Genomic DNA, 21,810 nt, shown 5'->3' with positions numbered 1-21,810 from the left:
TTGAACAGACTTGTTCAAATGGTCATGCATGATCTTTGCAAGCCGCAAAGAACACAATTGTTTGATTATTCTCTTCATAGGTTTATGCCTTATTGCAAAGTAACCATATCAGCAAAAACATTTCAGTTTCCAAGCGAAGTTAAGTGAATAACTATAACACATTCAAGAGTTCAACTTTTTACTTCTTGTTTTGAAGTAAGCATTTTTAGAGCTCTCTCCATCGTTCTCATACTTACATTCATGCTTCCAAAAGGTTCACATCAGTTCAAAATAGAAAGACAAAATTCTTGCATATCTTTAATCTTACATTTTAAAAGTTTGCTTCCTTCAACATATTATTTAGATCCATAGAGCATATATATATTGCAATGACAATAACGAAATCTATGATTAAAACTATATTTAACAAACCGTTCTTGATCAAAGCTCATGTCATAGGTTAGAGAGGCTAGTACAGATTATTTCATATTGTTTTTCTTTTAGAAATAGAAGCTAAAAACAATGTTTTTATAAAAACAAAATCTGTTTTTTTTTTTTAATTATTACATCTAGTTCTAGACTTTGAATCTACATTCAATTTATTAGACTAGATCAAGTTTTTAAATTATAATTAAAATCATTAAAAGAGAAAAATAGTTGGCGTGTAATGAAATTTTTTTTTTGTTTAAAAGAAATTTAACAATTAATTATACTAGTGATAAATTCTGGAAGCACTGTGAGTGGCCTAATAGTAAGAATTTGGGATCAAAAAATTTAATCTCTCTGTAGTCTTAAGTTCGAATCCTGTGGTTGCTAATATGATGCTACTGGAAGTTTATATGGTTGTTAACTTTAGGGCCCATGAGATTACTCAAGGTGCGTGTAAATTGACCCAGACACCCACATTAATTTAAAAAAAAATCTGCAACCACTCTCAATAATTTTATGTATATAAACGAGATGCCAAATTAAATTCCCACGAACCCTTTCATATCAAAAAAGAAAAAAAAATCACATGAACAAATCCTCTTCTCTTCGATTCTCCATCTTCAATATTGAATTCGTGCATACCTCCTTTTTAAAAGAAATTAAAATACAATCTAAATTCTAAAATAACAAGATGATTTGAAATTTTGAATCGACCTTTACTCTTATATATATATATATATATAAACTATATTTTATTTTAAGCTAAATAACCTCATTGAATCTATGTATACTAATCAATAATAATTGATTTATATATTAATTAATAGCATTAATATATTTTGATTAATATAGTACAATTATATGATCAATTAATTGTTCTCATTTATTTTAATACTTTCGGTGATTGTAAGTTATAATTAATTATTTTGTAGCAAATATCTCAATGGCTAATTTTTAAGTTGTTAGTGCGCGGTAGGATTTTCCTTTTCCTTTTCTTGAAACTTAATTAAAATTTGTAAAACTCGATTTTCTAGAATGGAATTGAGATCAATATCTCATAAATTCTTAATAACATGATCGATCATTATGTTCGTTAAATCTAAATCATTACATTCAAATTAAACGGATATAATTTAACTTAATCGATCGTTGTAGTTTTATTTCTTTCTCCTAATCTAAATCATTAGAAACATGCATGAACACTTATTCGATCTAAATCTATTAATTTATTCTGAATATGATAATATATTAATCAAATAAGTTCTATATATTATCCCCTTTATATGGATGTTAAGAACATATATTATAATACTTTTTATAAAAGGAGTGTTTGAGAGTATGATAGTGGTTGTTTTTCAAAATATTTTTTATTCGAAAATGCATCAAAACAATATTTACTTATTTTTAAAAATCACTTCTAACATCAGCATATCAAAACAATTAAAAATAAAAAAAATAATTTTAAATAAAAAAAATTTAAACCTTGTTAAAATTATAGTGCAAACACAACACTAAACGGGATTAAATGTTTTCACAACATAACTATACTTCTTTTTTTAGTTGACAAAAAAAAAGATGGGTGTGTTTTGAACCCAAAAGAAAGGCATTTAATTTTATATCATAGCAAACACTACAAATCACACATCTCTTATTATTTTACTTCATTACATAACATCGAAGCTTAATCTGATACAAGCCCATGCATACAGTTCTTAATTAACTAATTAAGATGTCTAAATTACTACATATTCATAGAGTAGTGAGGTCATTAATATTAAGTACCTGTTTGTCTCTGCGTGTCAAAAGACCGGCTTAAAATAATAATAAAAACAGTATTTTAACTGCTTTTGGCGGCATACCGTGGAAATAAACGGGTGCTTAATTATACAGGGGTAATCCAAGACGTGGTTTGATGACAGCTTCAAGTGGTATCAGCTTAGGCAGGGCAATGCCAGGGCCTTCGTTCATGTCCACGGGCAACCCTGCAACAGTTGTTAAATCAAACCCTTGAAGTAGCCTAGCAAGGGTCAGATGAACAACCGCCATTCCAAGATTAATAGCAGGGCAAGATCTTCTCCCTGAGCTAAAAGGAATGAACTCGAAATCTTGACCCCTAAAATCAAGATCAGCATGAGTAGTCAAGAATCTTTCAGGTTGGAAGTCATCTGGGTTTTTCCACACACGAGGGTCTCGATGCAACTTCCATATGTTCACTACTAATCGAGTGCCCTTAGGAACATAATAGCCACAAATATGACAATCTTCCATGGCCTCACGTATTCCTGTTAAGGGACCTGGAGGGTATAATCGCAGAGTTTCTTTCACTATTGCTTGGAGGTACATGAGGTTCTGAATATCTGATTCCTCCACCCATTTCTCTCTTCCCACCTGCTTGTCCAGCTCCTCTTGAGCAGCCCTTAGCACACTTGGGTGGTTTAGCAATAGGGACAGTGCCCAAGTTAATGTAACCGCTGTGCTTCCTGCTCCTGTGAGGGTCAGAATCTGCAGAATTAACACAAAACGTGTAAAATTGAAAATAGTTGGAAGTTAAGAACCCTGCGTACCTGAGAAAATGTCCAGTTGGTAGGAGACAGACTTTGAAAGTCTCAGGGGTCCCGGGCCCCCTTACCCTCCAACCACAAGGAAGAAAAAGAATTTTGGACGTGCAATGTTAGATGTTAGAAGGGATAATTAGAAACTTTTTTGAGATAAGTGGTTCCTGACCCGGGTTTTAAACCTATGATCAAAACACCACGCATGCCCCTATTTTATTGGAGTGGTCATCCGGTCTATAGATCCCATGGTTTCTGATTGAGGGCTTCTTTGAAATTCACTTTCTCTAATTTGTTTTTTATTTCCGATATGAATTATGCCTTATAACCATGGAAAATGGGAATACTCAATTAATTCCTGCGCTTACTGATATATATGATGATGTGATATGGTGAAGGATTAAGGAAGAAAACGCACGACAAGCTTACAGAATTAGCATACTTACCAAAGTTGTTGCCTTGATGACAACATCACGAGAGTAGCCAGACATCTCAGCAGCACCGTCAGCAAGGTTAGATATTATCACGTCCATGAAGTCGCTTTCCCCTTGTATTTCTTTCTTAAGATGTTCCTCCAGCCAGCTTCCTATCACGGCATCAAGTTCCTTGGAAGTCCTCTTCATAGCACTTATATGTCCCTGAAAATCAATCCATTCGAGCCATGGAATCGCATCAGACATTACAAAAATCCCACTCAGATACAAGGCTTTTTCTATGGCTTTTTTGTAACGCCATGGCTCGCTGTTTTCTTTGTCGTATAAGCTGCTGCAATATCGTTTTCCAACTATCATTCTAAGGCTTATGTTGAACGTCAAGCTCTCAAACAATTTGCTCATAGTCACCTTCGCAGGGTACTCCGCTGTTTCTGCATAAGAATTGTGCAAACCTTTGATGAACGCGTCTACTTCTAATACTCGGACATGCTTGAGCATTTCAAGCCGGTGGTTCGATAGAAGCTGAAGAGTGACCAGCTTTCTAACATCCCGCCAGTACTTTCCATATGGGGACAACGCAAAAGCTGCGTTGTTGTAACCCATATGTTTTCCTGCTGCTATGTTTGCTCTAGTAGCCAAGATTCTGTCATTGGTAGTCAAGCAATCCTTTACTGTTTCCCAACTGCTCACCACCACTATCCGATGAGAACCGAGCCTGAGTGAGTAAATAGGGCCATATTTATCGGCAATGGCTGCAAGGGTTTTACATGCTGGGTCCTGGCCTCTTAGGCGAGGCAGGTGGCCAATCACGGGCCATGCCCCGGATGGTTCAGGGGCTCTGGCTAGTTTCTTGCTTTCTCTCTCTCTGGCTAAAGTTTTCCAGAAGCCATAAAGAATTAGCAAAACGAGAACCCCAAGAATCATTTGGAACAGGATATAAGAGAAATCCAGGGTGGTTCAAGGGAGTTGGGTCGTCGTAATGAGGCTAAATGCTGCTCTGGTATTTATAGCGTAGAGCAGTATGGAATCGCTTGATGACTAATTAAAATTATAGAGTCCCTTCACTATTCCTTTCTCGCCTGGCTACTTGTCAAAACAAAACAAAAAAAAACAAAAGCCTTTTTTTCTTCTTCTTCGAATTAGCTTTCAATCACTCTCGAATTACATATTTTTCTAACATGTCCTAGGAAAAATTTATATTCAGATTACACATAATAATGACGCTTTATTTTGTCAGTAGTTAGATATTAATTTTGTTGAAAAAACATTTACCGACAAAATCACATGTGATACATGATCTTTGAAAATCTTATCTTTGAAGGTTTTGATTATCTTGGTCCTTCCGTCGCTATTATAATTATTGATATATTTATAAAAAAAAGAACACACTAAACAAAAAAAATATTAATATAATTCTATCGATAATTTTAATAGGGAGTGTGGAATATCATCAATATAAAAAACTATTTTTAACTTCATCCGTGATTATATCATTGATAAAATAAACTCGCTAGTGATTTTCATATTGTCAGTGACATTTCTAGTAATTTTTTTAACTCTTTGAGGGACTTAGTTTGTTACTGTTAGTGGTTCCATTTGTGATGGTTAGTAGTAAAGTCCTGCAATTTTTCCCAACTCTCTAGAACTTTTTTATAAGCTTAGTTTGTAAGTAATTTTGCCCATAACATGTTTAATATTTTTAAGAAAAAACTAGAATAAATAGAACAATTGCTTGGACGATCAAATATTGGAAGCGTAAATCCAATTGTGAGGAACAAACAGTTGATACACTATATATTAGCCGCATATCTTCAATTATAATATTTAACATATCATAAACCTGATTTTTATTAAATCCATCAAATGAACTAACCTCTGACCACGAATCTAAATCATGTTCTATAAGTTTTAAATAATTATCCTTGTATCTCTCCTGTAATCAAGAAGGAGGAAGACCTTTTTTTTTTTTGATTTGCGTGGGGTGTTCAGGTCAGCTTGCGCGCACCACGACTATTTCTCACGGCCCACTGGACATCCTGCAAGCCCAGGAGCAGGTAAGGCACCGCAGGGGTGATAGGCGTGCACATAGAAAATCAAACTCGGAACAAGAACGGAACAAGTTACACGATTAACCACAGCGCAACTAGACCTTTGCAGGACCGGGTGAGCGACGAGGTGCACCAAAATGTTCCTATTTCACTATCCATGTGTCTCATGACATGAGTCGTCATAAGACTAAGTGCAGAGGCAGAAATGTTTGAAGGCTGACAGAACACATGTAGAGAGGTCGCAATCAAAGTTTCTTTCTGTTTGACAAACGAATCACATTTACATTAGACAGCTATATATATATATATATATATATATATATATATATATATATATATATATATATATATATATATATATATATATTTCTCTTATTGCATAAAGTAGACAATAATTAGCCATCGCCAGTACAGTAGGCTGAAATGTGATCCACGATTGCATGGATCTTGCACAGGTCAAGGAGAAGACTGTAGCCTTAGCCATTACTTAGGTAATTTCATTACAAGAGCTCATAAGTTGTAGTTTAATTTTTACAATACTATCTATTGGTACTTATTGAAGCAAAGGCCTGAATCTTTGCACATAATGCTTCCTCACTATGACATGAATCAAAAGTCTTAATTCTACATTAAGTTAGGAGAATAGTCAGATAAATGGTAGGAAACTAAATAAAATAATTAAGAAACAAAAATAAACACTAATAAGTTTACTGTTAGAGAATAATATAAATTATATAATAGGACCTCACCTAACAGTTTAAGTTTTTGGGTTGAGATGACTTTTTGACAAGGTATTAGAGCCTTAATGACCAAACGATCATGAGTTCGAATCTCACAATCCCTATTTATTTGATAAAAATTAAGCACAAGATAATATAAACATGTGCAAGTTTCAAATCCAAAGAACTTTTATTTGAGGGGGTGTGTTAGAGAATAATATAAATCATATTATGAAACCTCACTTAACCGTTTAAGCTTTTAAATTGAGATGATTTTTTTTTTACATCTACAACATATTTATTGAATGCATTAGGCTGATGTAGAAGGTAATTCTTTAAAATTGTTTGGAAAAAGAAATTAGTTTTGGTTAATATATATTCAATGACACGTCAATATTTAGATTAATCATTTTTCTTGGCTACAATGTTAAACCAACATTTTCACACTCCACCATACCTAATTAGATGTGAACTAGCATAGTTGCTTGAGCACGGCAAATTTCTAATTAAAATATATTTTTTATTTAGTTATACAATAACAAGAATATATATGATTTGTATTTGTTTTATTTTTTATTTAGTTATACAATAACAAGAATATATATATTCCCTGTTCATTTTATTAGTATTTATTTTATTTGAAATAGTTTATGTTATTGAAATTATTTTTTTAATTTTATCCTCCTCTATTTTTTTTTATTTATTGTCTTTATTCTTTTGGTTGCTATTTGTTTTATTTTAAATAATTTTTAATATTGATTTTTATATGATTTCATCCTCCTTATGTTTTTTTTTCCTATCAAATTTGATTTTCTTTCTTTTGATTGCAAATTTTTTTTTTACTTTGACTTTATATTGAAATTGTTTTTCTAATTTCATCATTCAACATCAAATTGATTGAGAATTGAGCTTCTAGATTGAGTCTGAATCTAAGAGTTCAACAGCAGCGAGTTTGGAAGATTAACCTAGTTTTTAGTAGATTCGTCCGGATTTATTTGTTTTTTTATTTACAAAGCATCATAAAATGACCAAGTTACCCTTTAAAGCAAAATTTCGTATCTTCACCTTGGTCCTTCCGTCGCTATTATAATTATTGATATATTTATAAAAAAAAGAACACACTAAACAAAAAAAAATATTAATATAATTCTATCGATAATTTTAATAGTGAGTGTGGAATATCATCAATATAAAAAACTATTTTTAACTTCATCCGTGATTATATCATTGATGAAATAAACTCGCTAGTGATTTTCATATTGTCAGTGACATTTCTAGTAATTTTTTTAACTCTTTGAGGGACTTAGTTTGTTACTGTTAGTGGTTCCATTTGTGATGGTTAGTAGTAAAGTCCTGCAATTTTTCCCAACTCTCTAGAACTTTTTAATAGGCTTAGTTTGTAAGTAATTTTGCCCATAACATGTTTAATATTTTTAAGAAAAAACTAGAATAAATAGAACAATTGCTTGGACGATCAAAGATTGGAAGCGTAAATCCAATTGTGAGGAACAAACAGTTGATACACTATATATTAGCCACATATCTTCAATTATAATATTTAATATATCATAAACCTGATTTCTATTAAATCCATCAAATGAACTAACCTCTAACCACGAATTTAAATCATGTTCTATAAGTTTTAAATAATTGTCCTTGTATCTCTCCTGTAATTAAGAAGGAGGAAGATTTTTTTTTTTTTAATTTGCGTGGGGTGTTCGGACCAGCTTCAGCACACCACGACTATTCCCCACGGTCAACTGGACATTCTGCAAGCTTAGGAACAGGTAAGGCATTGCGGGAGTGACAGGTATGCACATAAAAGATCAAACCCGAAACAGGGACGAAATAAGTCATACGATTGATGACAGCAGCTAGACCTTCGCAGGACCGGGTGAGCTACAAGCTGCACCAAAATGTTCCTATTTCACTATCCATGTGTCTCATGACATGAGTCGTCATAAGACTAAGTGCAAAGGCAGAAATGTTTGAAGGCTGACAGAACACATGTAGAGAGGTCGCAATCAAAGTTTCTTTCTGTTTGACAAACGAATCACATTTACATTAGACAGCTATATATATATATATATATATATATATATATATTGCTCTTATTGCATAAAGTAGACAATAATTAGCCATCGCCAGTACAGTAGGCTGAAATGTGATCCACGATTGCATGGATCTTGCACAGGTCAAGGAGAAGACTGTAGCCTTAGCCATTACTTAGGTAATTTCATTACAAGAGCTCATAAGTTGTAGTTTAATTTTTACAATACTATCTATTGGTACTTATTGAAGCAAAGGCCTGAATCTTTGCACATAATGCTTCCTCACTGTGACATGAATCAAAAATCTTAATTCTAAATTAAGTTAGGAGAATAGTCAGATAAATGGTAGGAAACTAAATAAAATAATTAAGAAACAAAAATAAACACCAATGAGTTTACTGTTAGAGAATAATATAAATCATATAATAGGACCTCACCTAACAGTTTAAGTTTTTGGGTTGAGATGATTTTTTGACAAGGTATCAGAGCTTTAATGACCAAACGATCATGAGTTCGAATCTCACAATCCCTATTTATTTGATAAAAATTAAGCACAAGATAATATAAACATGTGCAAGTTTCAAATCCAAAGAATTTTTATGTGAGGAGGTGTGTTAGAGAATAATATAAATCATATTATAGAACCTCACTTAACCGTTTAAGCTTTTAAATTGAGATGATTTTTTTTTTACATCTACAACATATTTATTGAATGCATTAGGCTGATGTAGAAGGTAATTCTTTAAAATTGTTTGGAAAAAGAAATTAGTTTTGGTTAATATATATTCAATGACACGTCAATATTTAGATTAATCATTTTTCTTGGCTACAATGTTAAACCAACATTTTCACACTCCACCATACCTAATTATATGTGAACTAGCATAGTTGCTTGAGCACGGCAAATTCTAATTAAAATATATTTTTTATTTAGTTATACAATAACAAGAATATATATGATTTGTATTTGTTTTATTTTTTATTTAGTTATACAATAACAAGAATATATATATTCCCTGTTCATTTTATTAGTATTTATTTTATTTGAAATAGTTTATGTTATTGAAATTATTTTTTTAATTTTATCCTCCTCTATTTTTTTTCATTTATTGTCTTTATTCTTTTAATTGCTATTTGTTTTATTTTAAATAATTTTTAATATTGAATTTTATATGATTTCATCCTCCTTATGTTTTTTTTTCCTATCAAATTTGATTTTCTTTCTTTTGATTGCAAATTTTTTTTTACTTTGACTTTATATTGAAATTGTTTTTCTAATTTCATCATTCAACATCAAATTGGTTGAAAATTGAGCTTCTAGATTAAGTCTGAATCTAAGAGTTCAACAGCAACGAGTTTGGAAGATTAACCTAGTTTTTAGTAGATTCGTCCAGATTTATTTGTTTTTTTATTTACAAAGCATCATAAAATGACCAAGTTACCCTTTAAAGCAAAATTTTGTATCTTCACCTTGGTTTTTTTTTTTTGTTATAATAGATTTGATTGAGAGACAATTCAATATTTTAATAAATATAAAATATAATTTAAAAATAAAAAATGGTTGCGCATGAGGCACCGTTTAACAATGAAACACGATAATGCCTCCTTCCACGTGAGGCAGCGCCTCATTCCAAAGGTTGATTTTACACTTATTTTTTTTATTTCATCATTCAATGTTGTTTATTTGGGAAAATGGGTTTTGTTATTTTCTTTAGTTTTGTTTTAATTATCTTGATCTTATAACCTTGGTAGCAAGTTTGGCTAGTTAACCCATGTATATTTTTGTGATTGTTTTTTTTATATTTATTTCGGTTTAGTCCTTCAAAACTAGGCTATTTTTAAAGTTTAAGTTTCATTTTTTTTTTCTATTTGACCTTCTATTAGGTTATTCTATTCGCATAATCTGACTCATGAGGTTTGATGGCTTTACCTAGGTTTGCAGGTGTTTAATTTTTTTAAGCTTTTTTTTGTTGATTGAATTTTATTTATTTATTTCAGTCTTCTGTATTTGGATTATTGGGGATTGACCATCGTTATTTTTCTCAATTTGTTTTCAATGAAGTTGGCTCAATCTCATAACATGACTTGTGAATTTGTATGTTAGCTCGGGTTGACTTAAGACACTTTATTCTATCATTTTTTTATTTCAATTTTATCCTTTAACTTTGGGTTCTTTTGAAATTCAATTTTATTATATTTTTATTTTTGACAAGCGTACTTTTCCTTCTAGTTATTGTTATCATTTATTTTAAAGATTCGATCCATTTACTGTTATTGCTTTTTATATCATATAATTGAATTAACATGCATTTAAAAAAAAAAACATGCTAGCAATTCTCCAGCATCTATTTTAACATTACAGAAAAATTGGTTTGACCCACGAGAGCATGAGTCAATTATCTAATGAAGGGCTAAAGGTTATATTGGGTCATTTTCATCAGTGTGTTATTTCACATTGTTAATCTTTATGTTTGATTAAAATATCGTTGTTAAAATTAAATTAAATTAAAAATTAAAAAATATATTTTATATTTTATTTTTCTTGAATTATTGTACTCCTCGTACGGTTGTTTCATATTGATCAATTTATTATTTTATGAGTCTTATTAGATTTAATAGTTATAAAACATTTAATAGAAAAAAAATACATTTGTAATGAGTGCGTTGTTGCACAAATATAATTGGATTGAAGAGTAAACAAAATATATGTTTTTAATCAAAGACTTCTTCATTGAAAACTTTGAAAAGGAATGAAATTACATTAACAAAAACTAATCAATTATTTTTTCCAAGTATTAAAAATAATAAATAATATGGCGCTAAGCATTATCTACTCTAGTAAAAGAACAGGGTAAAATTCTAGTTCCTTCAATGTTCATTTAAACGGTGAAGAAGCTACCACATTTTAAAAAAACAAATTCTATCTTCTATTTTTTTTTCAATTGATTTTTTTCACTTTTTTTTCCTCAATTACACCATTTAATATTTTATTAATTTTAAATTGATCTTCATAATTTATTTCAACTTACTTTTATGAGATTATCTCTGTTTTAAGCAAGTATAATAACATTTAATTAGTGCTTAATTTTATTAGCGTTTATTTTGATTGAATATTTTTAATTTTTTTTCTTTCAATTTTATCCTATAATATTCTTTTCATTGATTTTGAATTGATCTTCATAATTTATTTTGGTTTGCTTATTATGAGGTTTTCACAATTTCAAACAAATATCTCGATATTTGATTGGTGCTCAACTTTGCAAATGTATATTTTTGTTGACTTGGTAGATACAAACGTAACCTAGATAACTGGTAAAAAACATGGTTTGACTTTGAAAAAAGTTTTCAAGATGACATCTTGGTTTTGAAAAATATGGAGATAACAACATATTGTATTAACACGGGCTTTGTGATTTAATATGTCAAACCTAAAACCTATGACCTAAGTTATGGACTCCAATGAGTTTAATAATATTATTTTTTTCAAATATGTTTTACTTAATTATATGATAACAATTGTTTTTTTTTTAAGTTAAAGGATGAAATTAAAAGAAAAAAAAGTTGAAGGACAAAAATTATCAGGCGCGCGAGCCTGACTTAGGTAGCCCAATGCACCTGGGCCTTTAAAAATAAGTCCATGCGCAGGGGCTTCCCAATTTAGGTCCACATATTTGGATGTTGTTTTGTTTTTCTTTTTTTAAGGGGTAGAAGATGCGGCGTCTATCTTTACCTAAAATTCGGCTACCATTGTGGTAGATGGAAAATCGGGGCTATGGTTTTTTTCCTTATAAAACTTGATTTTTTCACCCATTTTCTCCCAAAATATCTAATAAACACCCTTAGAACTAAAGAAAAAACAATTAAACAATCAAAAATACAAAAAATGGCCTAAAATAACAAAATCAAATCAAAAAAATTTTCTCTCCACCTCGATATGTTTATAGGCAAGATAAAGACTCAAAACAACCGCGTCAAATTTTTCTCATTGAATGGAGCCTATGAACGCCAATTCTCTCGAGTTTCATGACCAAATCATAAAAAAACCGACAACTTTCTATCTTTTTGCTATTTTCAGCGAGTTTCTCTCTCATTTTCTTAACTTAAAGACTGTCAAATAAACAAAAAAAAAATTGGAATCAAAATGAAAATTAACATAAATTTGAATTGAGCATCCTATTTTTTCTGTATTTTACTTTTTAGTTCACTATCTCTTAATCAAGGTTGTCAAAAATATTTTTTTGATACGACACAAAAAATAAAATATAAACTCATATTGTAAAATCGTAAATTGTAAGTAATTGTTTTTTTAACTAATTATATATTGACAATTCTAGTCAAGAAATTAAATTATATTAAATCTGATAAAGTGAGTCAACAATATTATAATCAATGAGTGATCTAAATAAAATGAGAGAGATAGATAGTATGAATCAATAAATTAAAGATATGGGGAAATAAAAAGTCTCAGAATAAAATTTCTCAATACAAGGGAATCACTGAACGGTAGGAAGTATACATGAACCTAGTGACAACTTGGTTGTTCTCATCACAATAAGTCTTAATGGATTCCTTTTGGGTTGCAAGCTAATGAACCTAAACTAGTAATTAACTAATATAAATTCAATAATGAAATAAACCCCTAAACAATATCTAATATGCTAGAAAAAATTCAGATTATAAATAATTATTCAAAAATAAATAAATAAATAAATAAAAATAATAAAAAAAGTCTTCATGTTAAAATTCCTCTATATAGCCTGAATCTCTAACTTTCATATATTTTTGGCAAATTTGAGTCTTGATTTAAAACATGTCATTTTCTCTCATCTGGATGCATTACTGGACCTACGATATATGGTTAGAAAGCTTTAGATGTCTAATTTCTAGCCCAAATTTAATCTCAGTAAAATTCGACCGGTAGCTCCAGATATATCTCAAACAGTACATGAAGGTCTAGTTTTACATATTTGACAAGATTCGTTTACTAACTTTGACCCTCTGAAATATTATGTTCCCGGACTTCATTTGACCTAAAAATGTATCACAATATATTTTCATGTGTCTAATATTTTTCTATAAAATTTCAGCTATATCTAATGTATGGTTTGAAAGATATGTTCAATTTTGCAAAACTGGTCAGTAAACATTTTAAAGTCAAATTTGGACCCGACTTGGTTCATATCATAAATTTAGTAAACTCGTAAAATCAAATCAAGTTTACCAATTTTATCAATTTTGCACGAGTTGTCTAATTTTACTGGTTTTTGAGTTTTTAATCTGATTTTACATGTTAAATACATATTGATTCGTAAAATCATTCGAGTTAACTAGTGATTTTAACAACAATGCTCTTAATTTGATATCATTTTCATAATTCCAAGCATAATTCTATTTATTTAGGCTATAAAAAGTTTGAATTAGAAGAGAAAGAAAGTTTGAAAATGAATTTTTTTTAGCTTAGTGTTCATATGAACGTAAAACCGATCCCATGTTTTTTTTAATAGTATTTTGTTTTTTATTTTTTATGGACTTCTTAATATATATGGGCTCTTTTGAAGAAAAGAAAAACCCAATAATAGGCCCAATAACTTTCTAGGAGAAGGCGACTATACAAAACAAATAAGCCCTTCTTCCTCTCCTCGGCACTCCATGTATGCTGTGCACTCCAGCTACAATCTCCGAAGGCAAAAAAAATCATGGTAAATCTCGAATCTTGATCTCTCACACTCTTGAATCTAATACTAATATTTTACTTATGTCTTATAAATTCTGATGATGATGTTTGGTTAATTCAATTCAGGTTCTTTTACAACTCGATCCGTTTCTCAATGAACTAACAACCTTGTATCAAAACAGCACCGACAAAGGCTCAATTTGGGTTACTCTTAAACGTTGTAAGTTTCGATTTTTTACCTTAATCTATTGACCCTTTTGTCTTTTTAGTATCTTTCTGGGATTTCTCTATCTGGGTCCTCAATTTTTGATTGGTTTGAGCTTTTATTGTCTGATTTTGATAATTGTTTTTGGTAGCTTCGATGAAATCTAAGGTGCAAAGGAATAAGATGACAACTAGTGGTGAACCCATTGAGTATAGATGTCTTATACGTGCAACCGATGGCAAAAAGACTATTTCTACTTCTGTGAGTATCTTCTTTACCTTCAAAAGCTTCCATGCTCTCTGGCTATAGAATTGTTTTAAGTTAGAAACATGTGCATTTTTATGATTGGTTGTTTAAGCATTGTTTTGTACTGGATTTTTATTCAGATTGTTCCTGAAGGAAAGGGTATGAAGTGGTTGTGTGAAATATGAATCTGAGACTATATGCAAATTTACTACTTCTGACGAAGAAGGGTTTGCCTTTAAAAAACCAAGGCATTCTTGGAAAACTTGAGATTTGGTGGTAATTTAAGGAAGTCTTGCACGACCCCAAGAAAATTGCTAGATTGATGTGAATATGACGAGGTGTTATTGATACTTGCTTAGTTGTTTGCTATATTAACTCTTGACACGGGCCTTTTTGTGTTTGGTCTCTTTCTCCTTTTTTTTTGTAAATTGCAATTCAACATCAACCCATTAATTTAAAAAAAAATAATAAAAAGTGATCAACCTATTGCCTCCCAACACACCTGTTTTCTGCTTGAGTTGATGACATTTTGTGATGATCCTAAAGTAAAGATCTGCTGAGTGAGTTTTGCATTCAAACAAAATTTAATATACTCGAACATCCGAAACTTTGTTTGGATTGATGTGACTGTTTAAATTGGAAAAAAACAGAGTTTCATAATGCTATTTACTTTACGAGAAGGATCCTGTTCTTGACTTCTATATTTTGGATTAAAAGAGAATTAGACATGCGACGCTAAAAATCACTTGATTTGTAGTATTGTTGTTTCTACAAATGGTACAGAAACATCAATCTGTGTTGTCATACAAGTTTTGTAATATTAATTGGGTGTTCATGCTGTGATGTGGACATTTGAAATCAGAAGAGTCCTTTCTGTCTGCTGAAAACACACCGAAATTGCATTTAGACTGGGTGTTGGAAAGTCATTTGTGTTTAGCAAAGCCTGCTTAAGATTTGCAGCCACATAGGCTTCGTTCTGGGATTGTTTGGCCAGTTATTGTCATTTCAAATTCTAGGTTAATGTGTGGTCAAGGGTGGGGAAGGTTTTGAATGTGGCATCGGCAGCATTTCAGTAGTTGTACCTGTTAAAAAATGACCTTATTTTTTTGCATTTTTATGTGAGGACTCCGTGTTATGTTGTGTTGAAAAGTGCTTTTAACTTTAGGCCTTCAAATGATAAGACATTAGAAAGGTCTTTTGGAGGTAGTTCAATGGAAAAGGAATTGTGCCTGTATGCTTGTAGGGGCATGTGTATTGAAGGCCTGTTTTAGCCTTTCAACTGGTGGGCTTTTTCACCTCTACAAATGATGGTTGTGAGGTAGTCATGATAGAATTACAATGGGCATAAGGAATCTGTATTGGGCACTGTGGTGGATTATAAAATTCATGTTGTATTGGTTTCCTTGGGCATGAACTACATATGCAGGGATGCAAACTATAGCAATTACTAGACTTGCTTCTTAATATGTCGCTATTTTCTGTATAACTGCTGTTGAAGGAAGGAATGTACTTTTTCTCTTTATTGTTGCTCCAGTGGGTTGGGTTGGGTGGGTGGGGGAGGGGGATGAGGTTCAACTCCATACTTGTCACCTCTTGCCTAGTGCTAGAGGTATCTCCCACTGTGCTGCTAGGCCCATTGGTGTCAGAAAGAGATCGTAGACCTTGGCTTATGCCTAGATGTGTTAATTCAGAATTGTTTTTCCATCTTGGTCCTTATCTTTTGTAACAACATAGTAGGGCTTGATATGTATTCACCATTCTTCAGTGCTTTCTTTAATCATGTCGTATATTCATTTATCTGTTCAGCCTGGCTAACAGTATCTCTTTGCTTTTTGTCTGGGAAGGTGGGGGCAAGGGATCACCAGCGCTTCCAAGCTTCTTATGCAACTATTCTCAAGGCTCACATGACAGCTCTAAAGAAGAGGGAAAGGAAGGATAAGAAAAAGGCAGCAGAAGGTGATAAGAAAGAAGGGGACGTAAAGAAGAAACCAAAGAGAGTCTGAAAGCCTTTGGCTACCAAACTTCCTATGAAAGGATATTTTTCACTCCCTCCTAACTTCCTCTTCACCACAAGCGTGCTCAGGCTGTTTTCTGGAAAGTATTCTTTGAGCAATTATAGATTGATTGATGGGTTTTTGTTGACTGCCCTTCTTGTTGCAGTTTCAGAAAAAATTTAGTGTTCTGCTTGTCATTGATATGAAAGATTTTGTGGATATCTTGTAGCATGTATCTTTATATTGAAAATTGAGTGCCTTTTTTAAGACGAGAATTTCATGATCCTGCATAAAAGCAAGTAGTGCCTCTAGTTAAAAAATGATGCCCCCCCCCCAAAAAAAAAAAATTGTTTAATGTATGAAGCAAGCACCTTAGAACAGGTGACTATCTTTTAATTAGCTTTTTACTTGCGGAATGCATGCAGCCTTGTCATTGAAAAGAAAAGGCGTGATTTCTCTCTGTTTTGAAAACAGGATTCAAAAAACAGCCGGGTTTGGTTTATGATTGCGCGGAATGGCATAAACTAGATTGAGATCATTGCTTTCGTCTTGTTGTTGATGATGATGTAACAGACACTGCACTGCTTCCATTTTTGCTATTTAGTTGGCTTTGATGATGTACTAACAAAGTTTGATCGTTTGGTGTTGCTGTCTTTATTTGTTTAAAATATTGTAAAGATATGGGAAGAACATTGAGGTCGCGAAAGATCATTTCATCCATGTTCTTTATTCTGAATCATTCTGCTAAACTTAAATAAAGAGCTTCTATGCATTGCACTGTGCTATTGTTTTTGTACGTTTAACAATCTCAAAGGTTTGATGTTCTTGTTTCGTCTTTAGCGTGGTCAGAGATGAAAGGAAGATTATTTCAGTCGACTGCGCCGGATGAAGTCATTGTGTTCATGCTATCGAAATTGCCATTGCAGGAGGCTTGGAAAACCAGTGTTCTTTCCCGCAGGTGGCAAAAGCAGTGGACATAAAATGATGGACTAAGAATTGCTGGGCCTAATAAGAAGTGATAGGGCCCAACCTATGGGAGAAGATGAAGAAGAAGGAGAAGAGCAAAAGAAGTGGGCTGTTCAATTGAGCCTCAAGGAAGAAAGAGTTGCTTAATAAAGTGTTTTTTAAAAAATATATTAAAATAATATTTTTTATTTTTTAAAAGCAATTATTTTTAAAATCAACAAAAACAATTTAAAAATATAAAAAATTAATTTAAAATTAAAAAATATTCAATTTTTTTTGAAAATACCGAACACCACCTATTCAAAAGTTCTTAAATCATAAACCTAATCTGGAATTTTTCTTAACATAACATATATCATTGACACTGAGATGTTTCTTCATAATCATCATTACGTTCATGTCAATGACTACTATTAGCATGGGTTTGTAAAATGGGTCAAGGCAGTGTTCAAAAATGTGGATTAACTCGTGTTTTTAAAATATTTAATTTTTTTTATATGTTTTGGATTGTTTTGATATACTGATTTAAAAAATAATTTTAAAAAAATAAAAAAATTTATTATTTTAATATATTTTGACATAAAAACCAATGTGAGCTACGTGAATAGTCTTACAAAGATGATTATATACCAATAAAACAAGACTAGGCACAAGAAGTGGTCTGGATCGCACAAGATAATTTTCTTGTTAAGATGACTCATAACTTTCAATTTAACAATTAAATCATGTTAAAATTTTACTAGGTGATTCTAGAGATATAATTCTATAGGGTGGCCAACTCATTGTAACGAACTGCAATTTGAAAGACCTTTAAATTAAGCCTAAAATGTATTGTTTGAGTTAGTTTTATTATGCTTCCTTTTTATTTTTGGATTTTTTTAGTTGATTTATGTTAGATTTTAGGTTTATTTAAATAGTCTATTAGAGGAATGAACTACTTGAAAAAATAAAAACTCATCAATAAATTTTAAATTAAAGTTTTTATGTGATAGCCTTCTTCAATAAAATTCTATACTACTTGTGCTTGTTGTTACCTTTCCACTCTTTTTGTGTTGTTTCTATAAGTGTCACTTACGATGTTTGAAACTGGAACCTCTAAATTAAAATCCTATACACTTCATCATTTTTTTATTTTTATGTTTTATATGTTATAAAATATATTTACATTATAACATAGCTGGCTTAACAAACTAATCAATGACCTAATAAATCTAATAATTTTATAATATTAACTAGATTATCAGCGCATGCTACGTTACAAATTGAATAATGTTTTTTAAACGAAAAAACTAACTAGAAATTGCTAATGTTTTTTTAATAAAAAAAATTAAATTATATGAGAATTGACTCGATATAACCTAGTTAACTAGATATATCCAAAGATTTTTAACTAAAAAAATTCAAAAAAACATAATTTTTATTTAAATATTAAGACATAAATATCTAGCTTCAAAAACATGAAATTATCAAACTAATGAGTTGCCGTCCTTGCTTTCCTCTAGCTAGGTCATTCACTCATGCTCTAGCGGGGAGGAAAGGATTTTATCCATCTAATACAGAAGATACCAAGTCAAAATAAGTTGCTTCATAGTATGATTTAACAATTAATTACCTATCAGACACAACAACACTACCTGTCTTTACATTGAAATGTTCAGTCAAGATGATCATAGTCTGGTCTCGGCTAATTAAAATATTTTTTTTTTAAAAAAACAAATATCATTGACTAAGAAAATGTTTGGAAGGATGTTTTTCATTTGAATATGTTTTAAAATAATATATATTTTAGATATTAGTATATTAAAATGATTAGAAAATAATGTAAATCATATCATGGGACCTCACTTAATAACTTAAGTTTTTAGATTGAGTTGGTTCTTTGACATAGTATCATAACCTTGATGACCAAGCGGTCATGAGTTTTAATCTCACAATTCCTATTTATTTGATAAAAATTAAGCATAAAGTTAAGCTATTGGATTGAAATAGTTCTTTGACAAAAATTATATATAAAAAAAACATAAAAAAATAATCTAAAACCAAAACAAATCAAAATGTTTTGCAATCTTTAATTACTACTCGAGACTGTGCAAGTTTAGGCAGGCCTAGATCTTTAACACGTAAAGATACAGATATCTCATGCATTTTGTGCCTCTATAAATAGCCATTAACCCTCAGACCTTATTTGCACATCACAAACGATATTGTTCTCTCCTTTGCATATCAATATCAAAATGAGAAGTAATCTACTGACCATTATCTTAGCCATAATCCTTGCAGGAGCCGTGCCCGAAAAAGGGGTCGAGGCTCAAAGTTGTGGCTGTGCAGCAAACCTCTGTTGTAGCCAATATGGCTACTGTGGCACTGGCAATGCCTACTGTGGCCAAGGATGTAAACAGGGGCCCTGTTCTGCCTCACCTAGCACACCGAGTGGCGGTGGTGCTTCTGTAGCTGACATTGTTACACCTAGTTTCTTCAATGGCATAATCAGTCAAGCTGGTGCAGGTTGTGCTGGGAAAAACTTCTATACAAGAAATACATTTCTTGATGCCCTCAATTCATATTCGCAATTCGGTCAACTTGGTTCAGATGATGCTTCTAAGCCAGAGATTGCAGCTTTCTTCGCTCATGTCACACACGAGACTGGACGTAAGTTCCTTTTCCACCCCATTTGATTTACATCTCTTGCAATGTTTCATATGTGAATGGTAAGTGTTATATCATAACATTTCTTCTTTAGCATGATAATTAATTTGTTATTCTTGCAGACTTCTGCTATATAGAAGAAATAAATGGTTCATCTCGTGACTACTGCGATGGAAAGAACAAACAATACCCATGTGTTCCCGGCAAGAAATACCATGGCCGTGGGCCACTTCAAATATCATGGAACTTCAACTACGGGCCAGCCGGAGAGAGCATCGACTTTGATGGACTGAACAATCCTGACATAGTCGCAAAGGATCCCGTCGTGGCATTCAAGACAGCCCTGTGGTTTTGGATGAACAATGTCCGTCCTGTCTTAAACCAAGGTTTTGGAGCAACAATCCGAGCCATTAATGGTGCTCTTGAGTGTAATGGAGGGAATCCTGGAACCGTACAGACTCGTATAGGGTATTATAGAGATTATTGCAATCAACTTGGTGTTGCTCCTGGCAATAACCTCAGCTGTTAGGTTATTCTTAAACAATTAATGTGATTCTAAATAACCTCAGTACTTGTCATGGAGTAATCAACTTGGCTAGCTCCGAGCTTAATTTGATGTTGCAAGGACTACTCTTTCAAATAACAAGTTTTAATTTACAATATTTTGTACCTTTTTTTTTTGGAGTATTGATGAAATTACTATTAAATTTTTTAAAAACAAAAAAAACAGAGAGATTAACATTCACTCCCACGGGTTAGCTTGTGCGTACCTCGACTAATCCCACGGGCCTTGAAGTTAACAACCATGTAAGCTTCTAGTGGCTATCATATGAGCAACCACATGGCTCAAATCTGAGACCACAGAGGAAACAAACCTCTTGATTCCAAGATCTTACCATCGAACCACCACCTAGATGATTAATAAAATTTTATACTGCTTGTGCTTGTTGTTACCTTTCCAATTTTTTTGTGTTGTTTCTGTAAGTGTCACTTGTGAAGCTTGAATCTAGGACCTCTAAATTAAAAACCTATACACTTCATCAATTTTTTTTTTTTTATGTTTTATATGTTATAAAATATATTTATATTCTAACATAGGTGACTTAACAAACTAATAAATGACCTAATAAATCTAATAATTTTATAATATTAACTAGATTATCGGCACATGCTATGCTACAAATTGAATAATTGTTTTTAAACAAAAAAAACTAACTAGAAATTGCTAATGTTTTTCTAATAAAAAAATTAAATTATATGAAAATTGACTCGATATAACCCAGTTAACTTGATATATCCAAATATTTTTAACTAAAAAAAAACATAATTTTTATTTAAATATTAAGAAATAAATATCTAGCTTCAAAAACATGAAATTGTCAAACTAAATTTTATAACGTGGGTGTCCGGGCCAGCTTGCGCGCACCTCAACTAATATCACGGGTTTTAAAGTTAACGACCATGTAAGCCTGCAAGTACAACTTTTTATTTTTTAACAAGTACAACTTTTTCATGATAATCTTTAACATGAATGGAATAAAATTGATATTTTATGATAAAATTATTATAACTGCGAAATATTAATTACGATGACTATTATAAATTTTGATTTTGATTTTTTGATGAAGGAAAATATATTTATATTTATAAAAATAACATACTTTCTAAGTTTTCACGTGAGAGCGCTCAGCTGCTTTGATGCATTCTGGCTAGGTATTTTGTTCATTAATTTTGGCAATTGTGTAATTAGCTGTTTAATTAGGGTGGAAGTTACAAATGAGGCATGTGAAATGAACGTTAATGCAATGTGGTTAAGGGTCGACGTCACCTATGATTCATGTTATAGTCACGTTAATAAGAGTAGTTG

General features: G+C 31.5%; 3 protein-coding genes across 3 annotated transcripts; 2 read left to right on the top strand and 1 right to left on the bottom strand.

The window, feature by feature from the left end:
- Positions 1 to 1,992: 1,992 nt before the first annotated feature.
- Positions 1,993 to 4,399, bottom strand: LOC133669566 (dimethylnonatriene synthase-like). Its single transcript, XM_062089761.1, has 2 exons — positions 3,407 to 4,399; positions 1,993 to 2,910 (listed from the first exon to the last, which is right to left on the bottom strand). The coding sequence occupies exons 1-2, from the start codon at positions 4,316 to 4,318 to the stop codon at positions 2,287 to 2,289; spliced, it is 1,536 nt and encodes a 511-aa protein (XP_061945745.1). The 5' UTR covers positions 4,319 to 4,399; the 3' UTR covers positions 1,993 to 2,286.
- Positions 4,400 to 13,791: 9,392 nt separating this feature from the next.
- Positions 13,792 to 16,606, top strand: LOC133669385 (signal recognition particle 14 kDa protein). The gene is made up of 4 exons (XM_062089491.1): positions 13,792 to 13,911; positions 14,013 to 14,106; positions 14,243 to 14,352; positions 16,182 to 16,606. Exons 1-4 carry the CDS (start codon positions 13,909 to 13,911, stop codon positions 16,338 to 16,340), a joined length of 366 nt encoding a protein of 121 aa, XP_061945475.1. The 5' UTR covers positions 13,792 to 13,908; the 3' UTR covers positions 16,341 to 16,606.
- Positions 16,607 to 19,381: 2,775 nt separating this feature from the next.
- LOC133669118 (endochitinase PR4-like) lies at positions 19,382 to 20,578 on the top strand. Its single transcript, XM_062089143.1, has 2 exons — positions 19,382 to 19,946; positions 20,066 to 20,578. The coding sequence occupies exons 1-2, from the start codon at positions 19,532 to 19,534 to the stop codon at positions 20,470 to 20,472; spliced, it is 822 nt and encodes a 273-aa protein (XP_061945127.1). The 5' UTR covers positions 19,382 to 19,531; the 3' UTR covers positions 20,473 to 20,578.
- The last annotated feature ends 1,232 nt before the right edge of the window (positions 20,579 to 21,810 follow it).

The sequence above is a fragment of the Populus nigra genome, chromosome 12, assembly GCF_951802175.1.
Source record: "Populus nigra chromosome 12, ddPopNigr1.1, whole genome shotgun sequence".
Classification (NCBI taxonomy): Eukaryota; Viridiplantae; Streptophyta; class Magnoliopsida; order Malpighiales; family Salicaceae; genus Populus; species Populus nigra.
Note: the sequence above shows the minus strand (reverse complement) of the source record. Positions and strands in the feature narration are given on the sequence as shown.